The sequence below is a fragment of the Heptranchias perlo genome, chromosome 36 (assembly GCF_035084215.1).
Source record: "Heptranchias perlo isolate sHepPer1 chromosome 36, sHepPer1.hap1, whole genome shotgun sequence".
NCBI classification, from domain to species: domain Eukaryota; kingdom Metazoa; phylum Chordata; class Chondrichthyes; order Hexanchiformes; family Hexanchidae; genus Heptranchias; species Heptranchias perlo.
In genome coordinates this window covers 2,919,745-2,933,235 of record NC_090360.1, presented here as the reverse complement: position 1 = coordinate 2,933,235, position 13,491 = coordinate 2,919,745, and the positions used below count along the sequence as shown (strand labels likewise).

The following is a 13,491-nucleotide window of genomic DNA, read 5'->3' as shown; positions in this document are numbered from 1 at the left end:
CAGAGCAAAACAAAACTAAAGTGAAAATTTGAAATTTCACAGTTCAATCCATATTCCCAATTTGGGTCATTTTTGTTGCTTCGTTTTAGCCGAGGTTTTTTTTGGCTCCTGGCATCTGACAAATCTACATGAACATGTACACTTCATCCTTAGAATCTGCTCGGGTCAATCAACCCACCTGTGTTGGAGAGCAACCTGAGTTTTGCTGGGAAGTGTTGCCAGGTAATATTCAAGAGGATGTACCTCAACTACATCATGGCAGTGGTAGACAATGACTACGTTGAGTTTGAATTTTCAAGTGCTCTCCAACAGTGAGGCACGTGGAGTTAATTGAAGATTGCTGCTGACTGGTGATTCATAAACACACCTGCATGTTCATTTAAATATGCCCATACACACACACAGCTTTAATTCTTCATTACCAACAAAAAACAACAAATCCATTGTCATACCCTGAGCTTTTTCCAATAGCTTTAGCAGTTGAACGATCCTAACCAAGGTCATGAGTTTCAACCCCATCCTTGAGTGAATCAGACTTGTTTGCTTTCACTGGGAGAGCTCTGCCTGTTCTTGACCAGAATCCTGGGTGGGTTATTGAATAATGGAGGACAACTCCATCTCGCTTTGAAGGAACGAATGACTGAACAGGTCTTGTATGTGCCTTTAAGTCTAACATCCTTCCGACAGATGGAAGAGGTTGCCTTGGGATGGCGGTGGGAGGTAATTAGGGAGTTCTTCAGACACTCTTTTCTCAGTTTTCTCACTGAAGACCATGACCCTGAGCTATTAATAGTACCAAAATGAAACCATTATCCTGTAGGTTTGTCTTTAAAATTTGAAAGTGTTAAACTGGTCCAGTGCTGTGTTATTTTTCCAGCTGTGACGACGTCTTGGATTTGGGTTCTGGATCGCCAGGTTTTCCAGAGCATCATGATGGAGACAGCGCAGGCGAGGAATACAAAATATTTCAAATTCCTCAGCAGGTGAGAACTGGAACCACTGCCTGTCCTAGGCATCCGCCCGAGACACCTAAAAAATGGACCCCACGGATTTAGAAGTGGGACCAACATCTGCGCAGATTGGGTGCAGACCGTCCCACTGCTAAATTGGTCTGCTTTACGCCTGTTTTACGCCCGATAAATGTGTACCAATTTCTACCCATAGATAGCTATGATCTTTCCTTTGAGGCATTTGAAATGGGCAGTAATTGGTATCTTCAGAAGCAGATGGCATTGTGATTCAGTGTTATGAACTGAAAGCAGACGACTGAGTCAGAACGCTGACTCTTTTACAAATCATCCCCAACAGCTTTCTCAACGTCTAATCAAAAATATCCATTTTTTATTCTTGTTTTCCACCCTTTTGTAATCTCATTCAACGAACGATACAATGAAGGTCTCTGAATAGAGAACAAATGCTGCATTTCATGTGTTGTGTTCATATAACAGCTGAAGAAATTCAGGGCTTATTGTCAGTAAATTGGTCCTGGAGATCAGTGCAGTTGTGGAGTGGTTTCGATGTGACGGAGCAGTTTTTATTACTTTGTACATTTTTTTTCTACACAGCGTTTCCCTGCTGAAGGGTTTGCCTGAAGAGAAATTGTCCAAGATTGTAGATTGCCTAGAAATTGTGAGTACATTATTACATCATGAGTATGTCTTTATCAAAACAAAAAACCAAGGAACTCATTTAATTACATACAGAATGCAGTGCAGTTATATTTCCTGTCGATTTACTTTTTTCTCCTATTTAACATTTTGTATGTCATCGGATGGTGTGGTGGCAAGACACTTACCTGAGCTTCAGTAGGCTAGTAACGGAGGGAGCATCATTTTTATTCATGGGCATTTTAAAGGAGAAGGATATCATGGCAGAGAGAATTTTAAGTGTAATGTCGAGGTAGTAAATTCCACTCAACTGACTTTCCCAAACTCCGATGTTATCTTTCCTGGGGCAGGGGGCCGGGGGGAGAGGTATATGGGGTTTCATTGGGCTTTGGGCTCAGAACCAAGTCAACCATTCATGGCCAACTTATGTCTTATTGGAAAGATTGAACAGGTTGGGTCTATACTCCTTGGAGTTTAGAGGAATGAGAGGAGATCTCATTGAAACATAAAAGATTCTGAGGGAACTCGATAGGGTAGATGCTGAGAGGATGTTACCCCTCATGGGGGAATCTAAAACTAGGGGGCATAGTCTCAGAATAAGGGGTTGCCCGTTTAACATGGAAATGAGGAGGAATTTCTTCTCCCAGAGGGTCGTGATTCTTTGGAATTCTTTACCCCAAAAAGCTGTGGAGGCTGAGTCATTGAATACATTCAAGGCTGAGTTAGACACATTTTTGATCAGCAAGGGAGTCAAAGGATATGGGGAAAAGGCGGGAAAGTGGAGTTGAGGTAAAAATCAGATCAGCCATGATCTCATTAAATGGCGGAGCAGGCTCGAGGGGCCGAATGGACTACTCCTGCTCCTATCTCTTATGGTCTCTTATGGTCTTATGGTCTTAACATGATAATTCAATACCTGAACCAGGCTGACCTGCAGTAATTCCAGGGAATTGTTGAGGATTGACCAGCCGGTTTGGCTCACAACTGGAACCTCAAAGGCTTCACCTGTCACAATAGAGTGGGATTCTGCTTTGCTCTTGCAGAGAGCCGGCACAGACTCGACGGGCCGAATGGCCTCCTTCTGTGCTGTAACCATTCTGTGATTCTATGATTAGGATGGTCCTAGCTGGACAAACAGTGGGAAGCAACTCTGATAATCTGTGTGGCTGTCGCTGGTTAATATCCAGCAGTACACCTGTGTACGCAAGGATTCCCTAAGCATTGGATCTGCCAACCTGTGACAAAGCTCTCTGGATTTGAGTAAATGGGACATGTGCCTAAGAGGGAGAGTGTCCACTCCAAATTGGGCAAAAAGAAACCCTACAGGTTCTCAGCAGCTTGGCTTGAAGATTAATAAACATCATGATTGGGTTTCTACACATGTCAAACACTCAGATGACCAAAAAACTCACAATTCTTTGAGTTTGAATTTCATGCCTCCTTATTGAGGTCTTCAAACCTGCAAAGTCAGTTTTTTTTAGCACGTGCAGCTGGTTAATACTGGGAGGAAAACCCAACAATTTTGACTGTTGCTGTAAGGATTATTGGTGATGTTACAGACTATTGGGATTTTCGTACTGTGTTGGGGCAGCAGAAGAGCAAAGGTCAAGGATAGCCTGTGACCTTCAAGTGCCCCTCCTCCCTTTTTACTGAACCTTTGTTCCACTGGCCCTTGTTGGAGTGCCAATAGAAAAATGCCACCTTTTTGCACCTCTGTCAAGCACCACAAAAAGTCGTGTCTGTTGTACTATTGTGTACTACTGACGGCGGTAGTACCGTACACCTACTGCCGATGACGGGATGTCGATATAAAAGTGCTTTTCGTGTCAAACCAACAACATTTGATTTACAGCTTGACTTGATTAAGAGATTCGAGCTCCCATTGGATGCCTTAAACATTTTAAGAAAGTGCACTAGGCAAAGCAATAATATATAATGGGGCTGTTCAGGAAACCCTCCTGATGGGAGAAGCAAAGAGCAGTAAATGTCTACTCCTCGCTGTATTCAATGAGTTGGATTTTGTAATGCGGTGGGAAAGACCAGTAGGATAGAAAACAACACAGAGAAAACTAATTAAGTATTTGTCAATGATTTAACGTAGACTTCCAATTTATCGGTCCGAGCTTTATTTACTCTAATTATTTGGCTTAGATTTTAAAGTCTATTATTAATGTCTGATCCCAATGCGCAATCTCTCCATATCTGATAGGATTATTATGATAAAGGAGATTATATAATCCGTGAGGGAGAACAAGGCAACACCTTCTTCATTATTGCAAAAGGAAAGGTAGGACGATCATTTACGTTTATAATTCAAGTTCTGGAATGTAGAAAGAATTCTATTGTTGTGTAGTGTGGAACGATTAATAATAATATTCTATGGGTCTTCTGGCAGGTTTGTTAAGATTTATCTTGGGTTAAAGAACTCTCTACACTTAGGAGTTCAATCACTCTTTGTGATATTAGTAATCAATGAATTAACTCCTCCTAAGTGTCAGCTTGGCTCAGTTGGTAGCACTCTTGCCTCTGAGTTAGAAGCTCATGGGTCCAAATTCCATTCTAGGCCTTGAGCACATAACCTAGGCTGACACTTCAGTACAGTACTGAGGGAGATTCCTGCATTGCTGGAGGCGCCATCCTTTGGGTGAGATGTTAAGATGACCCAGATGGGCGTAAGTAAGAGCAGGGACATGTCCTGGCCGACGCTCCTCCCTAATCCACGCCATCAAAATAAACAGATTGACTGGTCATTCATCTCATTTGCTTTTTATGGGATCTTGCTGTGCTTACATTGGCTGCCATGTGTGCTAACATAACAGTGACCAATTGGAAAGTAATTCATTGGATATGAAGTGCTCTATAATGTCCTCGGGGTGTGATAAATTGTTATATAAATACAAGTTCTTTCTTTTAATGTGTGAAATCCCCCAAGCCCTATTTTAACATTTAAAGTGTTCACACACTTTTATTGATCTTGTACAGGTCCGTGTGACACAGACAAGAGAGGGAGATGAAGACCCACAAGAAATCAAGAGATTAGGGCCAGGTGAATACTTTGGAGAGAAAGCTCTAATAAGGTACAGCAGTGTGGAGTACATGAAATGACACAAATGTATTATGGACCAAATGAAAAGGGACCAGATTGCAAATGGATCTTTAATCAATGTAAGGGCCTCTGTTCTAACACAAAGCATTCTGGAACATCTGTTAACCATTAATCCCCGCCCCCCCCATCATCATATGGGTTGTGGGAGCCCATAAATCCCTCATTCTGTACAGGACCAACCACCCCTATCAGCGGGTGTAAAGATAGTTATGACCATGGAAGGAGCAGTCGTGTCGCGGCCTGTCAGACTGTTAATCAGCCTGCAAATCCTTCCACTACTTCACACTATTTTCCAAGGGAAGAATGCAAAGATGCGAAAACAGCGACAACATATGGTAAGAATGTTTAGGACCTGTTCTACATTAGAGGACTTGGTGCTGATTGTCATTGTCTTATGTTATCTGATATCCTGGTATGTTATGGGTTTGCACACAGCACTTCTGGTTACAACAGGAAAATACCATTTCACAAAATGCCTTAGTCTGGAAGAAGTGTAGCAAAGTGAAAATAAATTTAAAGCAGAAGAACCAGAATAAAAGGAAAGCTACAACAATGCGAAACACACAGTGAAACACTAGGTACTTTGATAGTCAATAGCTCGAGGCAGCGCTCTCACTCGTTCCAACGTTCCAATTGCAGATCCCCCCAATTCTAAATCCCCGATTTCCAGTATTTACTCACTCTTCCATAGCAGCCAACAGCCACATGTTTGAAGCTGTCACTCTCCAAGGACACATGAGGTGCTGATTACAGAACTTGAACAGTGCACGGGAAATGTTTTTCACCTATTGGTACAAGGTTGATACGAGGAGCCTCGGGGAACACCAGGATTCCACAGATGCTGAATAAATCAGACAACTAGATTTTTCAGCAACACAACTGTGATACAAAACAAATGCTCCTGAGCTGACCCATTTACTGCTGCTAATATTTTTATGGAGTCTGTCTGTGATTAGCCAGCAGACAGGTCGAGGCGTTTATTGCAAGTTCTTTACACTGACAGCAAAGACAAAATGTGGAAAGTGTCGCTGATCTCTTTGTCCGTGCCTTCGACCCCCTCCCCCAACTTCTCCCTTTGTCCATGCCTTCGACCCCCTCCCCCAACTTCCCCCTTTGACCATGATTTCGATCCCTCCCCCAACTCCCCCCTTTGACCGTGCCTTCGATCCCCTCCCCCAACTCCCCCTTTTGACCGTGCCTTCGATCCCCTCCCCCAACTTCTCCCTTTGACCGTGCCTTCGATCCCCTCCCCCAACTCCCCCCTTTGACCGTGCCTTCGATCCCCTCCCCCAACTCCCCCTTTTGACCGTGCCTTCGATCCCCTCCCCCAACTTCTCCCTTTGACCGTGCCTTCGATCCCCTCCCCCAACTTCTCCCTTTGACCGTGCCTTCGATCCCCTCCCCCAACTTCTCCCTTTGACCGTGCCTTCGATCCCCTCCCCCAACTTCTCCCTTTGACCGTGCCTTCGATCCCCTCCCCCAACTTCTCCCTTTGACCGTGCCTTCGATCCCCTCCCCCAACTCCCCCCGTTGACCGTGATTTCGATCCCCTCCCCCAACTCCCCACTTTGACCGTGCCTTCGATCCTCTCCCCCAACTTCCCCCTTTGACCGTGATTTCGATCCCCTCCCCCAACTTCCCTCTTTGCCTGTGCCTCCACTATCTTCTCTCCCTCTTCCTCCTTGGGTCCCTCACCTTTGCTTCCCCAAAATAAGGAAAATTAAGCCCCTAATTATTTAGGGTTCAGTATTGGAATAGCTACAGATATAAATCTGTAGATTTTATTTAATTGACTAACAAGAAAGGAATTCTTGAATCAAATCTAATAAAATGGCGCGACAGTACAAGTTTCCTGTCGAGGGGTTTGACACGGCATCGTCGATATGTTGAGTCTGTCAGAGCTCTCATTTGCATAGTTTTTATATGAGTAAAGGTTGAATGCAATGTAAGGATTAGTAAACAGTTTGGATGTGAGGTAAATACTTTATCACATTTAGGCATTGATCATGTAATGCTGCTAGATTTCAAACTGACAATAAGCATATGTTTGGAATGATGTTTTAAAAATTCTATTGACTTGTGAAGTTTAATGATTTTATTTTGGTAGAAAACAAGTAAGACTTTAACACTGGAAGGGAGGGCACAACGATTGAACAGTCACACAGGGAATGAATTGGCCCCGATCTGATTTTGCTTCGGATCTTTCAACCTCTTTCTTCTTTCCTTACACAGTGAGGACGTCCGTTCTGCAAACATAATTGCTGATGATGATGATACCCAGTGCCTGGTCATCGATCGCGAGTAAGTCTTTCCTGTGGAGTGAGCTGTAGAGTGTAGTGGAGTTTCAGATGTTATTTTTAACTTTGGCGAGAGTAATATTTGTTTTCCAAATCAAGAGGATTCCTGATTTTCAGATTATCTTACATTTCAAAATGTTTAATCTCATAGGAACTATGACAGGGTATAAGTATTAAAGTATTAATTATTCAACATCTACATGGAATGAAAGGAGAGTTGTTGACTGCCACAAAAACAGATTGGTAGAGACCGATGCTCAGGGACCTGTTCCATCAGACAGTCTCCCGACTGAAGACATAGTGATTCTCCCCCTTAACGTCCATCTACATGTTGGAGAACGTGACAAAGACAAACGTCTCGCCCTAGCTGCAGGGATCACTGGAGTCGAGAGTTGTGTCGGTCATCGGTAAGGTTAAATTGGATGTCACTGGAGGTACTAACACCTTGAGGCCCACAAGCTCCAATACTGCTGTACTCCATGTAAAACATTATAACAGACCCTGTGAAAATCGCTGTGAATTATATCCACTGGATACATCACATTTAGTTTCCTTATCCCAGTCATTAATGAAGCATAACCTATTGCTTCTAAATCCACAATTTCAGCGCTCCAGTGTTAATATAACGGCACTGTGTGTGTGACTCCTTCAGGCAACAGGCCAAGATGGTCCAAGGACTTCACCATGGTTACTGTAAATGATGCTGTGTGATCAACCCCTGCCCCCTTGATCCATCTAAGAGCGAACAAAACTTGTTCATCAACTGGAATTAAGCTTGACTAACAATGAAGAGTAGGTTTTAATCTCAACCCTTTGAGTGGCAGTGAGTCCAATAAAACTAATCGGCTGTCTGGTCGCTGTTAAGATTGAAGAAAGGTGTGTTCAATGTTGGATGTAAATAAGGAGACTGCTTTTCATCCCGATTAGTTTGCTAAATTGAAGGTTAAAATTTGCTTTTAGTCAACATAATAAAATTAAACTATTTTCAATTATTTTATATTTTCATGCTTAAACTTTGTGAAACCTTCCCTCCTCTCCCTTCCCTCTTCTCCTCTCCCCTTCCCCTGCTCTCCTACTCTCCCTGCCCTGCTCCCTCTAGTCTTCTCCCCACTCCTCCTGTTCACTCTCCTTCCCCGAACCTCTTCCTCCCCCCACTCCTCTCTCTCCCTCTACTCCTCTCTCTCCCTCTACTCCTCTCTCCCCCCATATCCTCCCTCTCCCTCTACTCCTCTCTCTCCCTCTACTCCTCCCTCTCCCCCATTCTCTCTCTCCCTCTACTCCTCCCTCTCCCCCATTCTCTCTCTCCCTCTAATCCTCCCTCTCCCCCATTCTCTCTCTCCCTCTAATCCTCTCTCTCCCTCTAATCCTCTCTCTCCCTCTACTCCTCCCTCTCCCTCTACTCCTCTCTCTCCCCCTAATGCTCTCTTCCCCTAATCCTCTCTCTCCTTCTACTCCCCTCTCTCTCTCCCTCTACTCCCCCTCTCTCCCTCCACTCCCCTCTCTCTCTCTCCCCCTACTCCGCTCTCTCCCCCTACTCCCCTCTCTCTCTCTCTCCCCCTACTCCCCTCTCTCTCCCCTACTCCTCTCTCTCTCCCCCTACTCCCCTCTCTCTCCTCCTACTCCCCTCTCTCTTCCCCTACTCCCCTCTCTCTCCCCCTACTCCTCTCTCTCCCTCTACTCCTCTTTCCCTCCACTTCCTCTCCTCTTCCCCTCCCACCTCCCATACCCATTTACCTCCTCTCCTCTCCCCCATCTTGGTTCATTTATCTCCTCACCTTTTTTGATCTCAAAAGTGCCCTTAGTCTTGACTCCCCATGCACAACACCTTGGGAGCTCGACTAGCTGGATAATAATACATTGTGCGTTATAAGGTGTGAACTAGGTGTTGCCAGAAAGCATTGCACCCTTACACTAACTGTGAGTAATGCTGTGCAAGAACTGCCAATAAATCAAAATGAAACTGGCCAGTCTACCTCAAACCTCAAACCTTTAACCTTGATTACTCCCAGCTTTCCAAATCCATGCATATTTCTGCGTCCAATAATTATTTTCTGATATCTTTAATACTCTGATGTAAGAGAGCGGAGCTCACAGTGTCTGGCAACAATATTTTTAAGAGCATTTTTCTGCACAGAATTATTGTTGTATCCTTCAAAAGGATAATATGCAGTTTTGTTGTAATTTCATAAGAAAATAAACATGACCTGCTAAAAGTTTTTTTTTAATATCTGAGTTCATATATCTGAATATGTTTTAAAATGTGCCCTCAGTGTCTTTAACCAGATGGTGGGCACCTACGAGGAGTTACAGACGTACCTGAAAGAATACGTGGAGCAACTGTCTCGCAGCGATGAGAAGAGAAACGCAATGTCAGTATTCCCTAAACGTGCGAATCATTTCGAATTGTAAAGCTGCAACAGCCAGCTTGGGTCAAGACTTGGCTGATTTGGTAGATTTGTTCTTCAGTGAGCTCACATGTGCAAACGCTGTGAATTTACAATACAAGTGTAGGTGTCAGCCCTGGCATTCTCACCTCTGAGTCAGAAGGTCGTGGGTTTGAGTCCCACTCCAGAGACTTCAGCACATAATTCAGGCCGACATTCCAGTGCTAGTACAGAGGGAGTGCTGAGAGGTGCCGTCTTTCCAATGAGACGTTAAACCGAGGCCCCGTCTGCCCTCTCAGGTGGACTTAAAAGATCCCTTGGTACTACTTCAAAGAAGAGCACGGGAGTTCTCCCCGGTGACTTGGCCTTGTTCCCTTAGAATTTTGTCTCAAAAATACTTCACCGAGCTATTCCCATCCTCTCTTCAAAGGCCTTCTTAAAACATTTCCCCTTAACCATATCTTCCCCCACCCCTGCAAGGCAAACACTCTCAGCTGATTTACGAGGAGAGCTATATAAATGCAAATTATGTGCCTGCAATCACAGAGAAAACAAAATACAACAGAATTCTCCTCATTGTTTTTTTTCCGACCTTAGAGTAAATTATTTTGTTTTAAAGAAACTCATAAAGATTTCAGGCTTGTGAAGAAAGTCATATTTTGTTCTGTTAAATGTTTTAAAACAATGAATGCAGATATGAAGCAGTATGAATAATTAATATTTAACATAACAGAAAATGTTAATGAGGCATTTCCAGTTGTTCTGAATAATCATTTCCAGACTGCAAATGATCTGAACTAAATTCCAGTGATTGTTTTATGTGATGAATCTTGAATTAATCTTCAGTTGCCGAGCTTTATTCTCTCAGAACTGTCTTGGAGCCAGTGGTCAGGAATTTTCACTTCTGAGTCCACCGTTCTGGGTGGAAAATAAGGAGCTGAAATTCCAAAAGTATCATGGAAAGTGAAGCTATCTTTCTCATCAACACTGTATTTACACTGAGAGAGTTCTCCTGCTTCAGTTGTCATTTGTTGTATAATTAACAGTCATTTAATATTAACAAAGGTCTTACAAATTACACAGGGCACTATCCTTTCCACATCTATTCTGTGTCCTGGTACTCCCAAAGTGTTTTTAAAAAGAGAGTGTATTTAATAATGACTGGTAACTGTACCACAAATCAGTAGATGCACATCCATTCATCTCACTCTTTCCTTCCATCTTAAAAATATAACTATTCTCCATGCCACCATTGCAATTAAACACTTTAGGTGCAATAATACTAATGCTAATAATAAGGAAGTTATGATGAATCTTTATAAAACACTGGTTCGGCCACAGCTGGAGTATTGTGTCCAGTTCTGGGCACCGCACTTTAGGAAAGATGTGAAGGCCTGAGAAAGGATGCAGAGGAGATTTACTAGAATGATTCCAGGGATGAGGGACTTTAGTTACATGGATAGACTGGAGAAGCTGGGATTGTTCTCCTTGGAACAGAGAAGGTTAAGGGGAGATTTGATCGAGGTGTTCAAAATCATGAAGGGTCTAGACAGAGTAGATAGAGAGAAACTGTTCCCATTGGCAGAAGGGTCAAGAACCAGAGGACATAGATTTAAGGTGATTGGCAAAAGAACCAAAGGTGACATGAGGAAAAACTTTTTTACACAGCGAGTGGTTAGGATCTGGAATGCACTGCCTGAGGGGGTGGTGGAGGCAGATTCAATCATGGCCTTCAAAAGGGAACTGAATAAGTACTCGATAGGAAAAAAATTGCAGGGCTACGGGAATAGGGCAGGGCAGTGGGACTAGCTGGATTGCTCTTGCATAGAGCCAGCATGGACTCGATGGGCCAAATGGCCTCCTTCCGTGCTGTAGCCTTTCTATGATTCTAATACTGTAGCTTCTGATTGCAGATCACAGACAACACTGTTGTTTACAGGGTAAGGTCGAGGCCTTCGCAGAGCACGACTCCCACTGCACTTTTGATGTTTCATACTGAGTTATAGTGCATATGCTGTCAAACCCAAGTGGTGAGAGACTGCCTCTTCCAAGGGATCTCGCATCCCTTGCCTTGGCAGGTTGGGGACCATGCGGGAATTATAGTGCAATGGTCGTATCACTGCAAAATGGAAAGCACTTTGCAGGGATGTTGAAGATACAGTCTTCATGGATCTTTTGACTGCTCCATCTCTACTTCTTTTGATTTATTTAATCATCAGCAAGAATGAAGGCAAACCAAATCAATATGCAGCAGTGGAGTTTAGAAAGTAAATGTTTATCACTAATGTGGGGGACACACCTAGGACTCCCCAGACCCTGAGTTCCTGACTGTCGTCAGATATTTTTGGGCTGGTGTTAAGCAAAGGCAAGGTACTCACTCTGAGAGAGAGAAGGTCGGAGGACAGAGCTGGCTCTTGTTGCTATCTCTTCAACCCTACCAACTGGATCAGAACACAGTTGGACAGCAATATGGACCTTTTGTTGCTAATAAACTCAGGTGAAAGCCAAGGCCTGTAGAACAGGACATGCCCATGGATGATTTGGGCTAAGGTACTGGGAGGTATTGGTCTTCGACAGGCATGTAAACAGTAAACGGATAGTAAGAGGAGGGGTGGGGCTGATTAGGGCCCAAGAAGGAGATCTACTCATGGAGGCAGAGGGCATGGTCGAGGTACTAAATGAGTACTTTGCATCTGTCTTTACCAAGGAAGAAGATGCTGCCAGAGTCTCATTAAAGGAAGATATAGTTGAGATACTGGATGGGCTAAAAATTGAAAAAGAGGAGGTATTGGAAAGGCCAGCTGTACTTAAAGTAGATAAGTCACCCGGTCCTGATGGGATGCATCCTAGGTTGCTGAGGGAAGTAAGGGTGGAAATTGCGGAGGTACTGGCCATAATCTTTCAAACATCCTTAGATACGGGAGTGGTGCCAGAGGACTGGAGAATTGTGAATTTTACACCCTTGTTCAAAAAAGGGTGTAAGGATAAACCCAGCAACTACAGGCCAGTCAGTTTAACCTCAGTGGTGGGAAAACTTTTAGAAACGATAATCCAGGACAGAATTAACAGTCACTTGGACAAGGGTGGATTGATCAGGGAAAGCCAGCACGGATTTGTTAAAGGCAAATCATGTTTAACCAACTTGATTGAGTTTTTTGACGAGGTAACAGAGAGGGTAGATGAGGGCAATGCAGTTGATGTGGTGTATATGGACTTTCAAAAGGCGTTTGATAAAGTGCCGCATAATAGGCTTGTCATCAGGATTGAAGCCCATGGAATAAAAGGGGCAGTAGCAACATGGATACAGAATTGGCTAAGTAACAGGAAACAGAGAGTAGTGGTGAACGGTTGTTTTTCGGACTGGAGGGAGGTGTACAGTGGTGTTCCCTAGGGGTCAGTGCTGGGACCACTGCTTTTCTTGATATATATTAATGATTTGAACTTGCGTGTACAGGGCACAATTTCAAAATTTGCAGATGACATAAAACTTGGAAGTGTAGTGAACAGTGAAGAGGATAGTGATAGACTTCAAGAGGATATAGACAGGCTGGTGGCATGGACGGACACGTGGCAGATGAAATTTAACGCAGAAAAATGCGAGGTGATACATTTCGGTAGGAAGAATGAGGAGAAGCAATATAAACTAGAGGGTACAGGAACAGAGAGATCTGGATGTATATTGACGCAAATTGTTGAAGGTGCCAGGGTAGGTTGAGAAAGCAGTTAAAATAGCATACGGGGTCCTGGGCTTTATAAATTGAGGCATAGAGTACACAAGCAAGGAAGTCATGATGAACCTTTATAAAACACTGGTTCGGCCACAGCTGGAGTATTGTGTCCAGTTCTGGGCACCACACTTTAGGAAAGATGTAAAGGCCTTAGAGAGGGTGCAGAAGAAATTTACTAGAATGATTCCAGGGATGAGGGACTTTAGTTATGTGGCTAGACTTGAGAAGCTGGCGTTGTTTTCCTTGGAACAGAGAAGGTTGAGAGGAGATTTGATAGAGGTATTCAAAATCATGAAGGGTCTAGACAGTGTGAAACTGTTTCCATTGGCAGAAGGGTCAAGAACCAGAGGACACAGATTTAAGGTGATT

General features: G+C 43.6%; 1 protein-coding gene across 2 annotated transcripts in view; it reads left to right on the top strand.

The window, feature by feature from the left end:
• LOC137303940 (cGMP-dependent protein kinase 2) overlaps positions 1–13,491 on the top strand; it is a 55,743-nt gene that overhangs the window by 16,742 nt on the left and 25,510 nt on the right. Inside the window, exons 4-9 of one of the 2 annotated variants that reach the window (XM_067972347.1) lie at positions 878–983; positions 1,566–1,629; positions 3,817–3,894; positions 4,590–4,684; positions 6,946–7,014; positions 9,281–9,379. In XM_067972347.1, the coding sequence (XP_067828448.1) occupies positions 878–983; positions 1,566–1,629; positions 3,817–3,894; positions 4,590–4,684; positions 6,946–7,014; positions 9,281–9,379 (511 nt within the window). Of the gene's footprint in view, positions 1–877; positions 984–1,565; positions 1,630–3,816; positions 3,895–4,589; positions 4,685–6,945; positions 7,015–9,280; positions 9,397–13,491 lie in introns of both variants that reach the window. The other variant, XM_067972346.1, reaches the window with a different exon arrangement.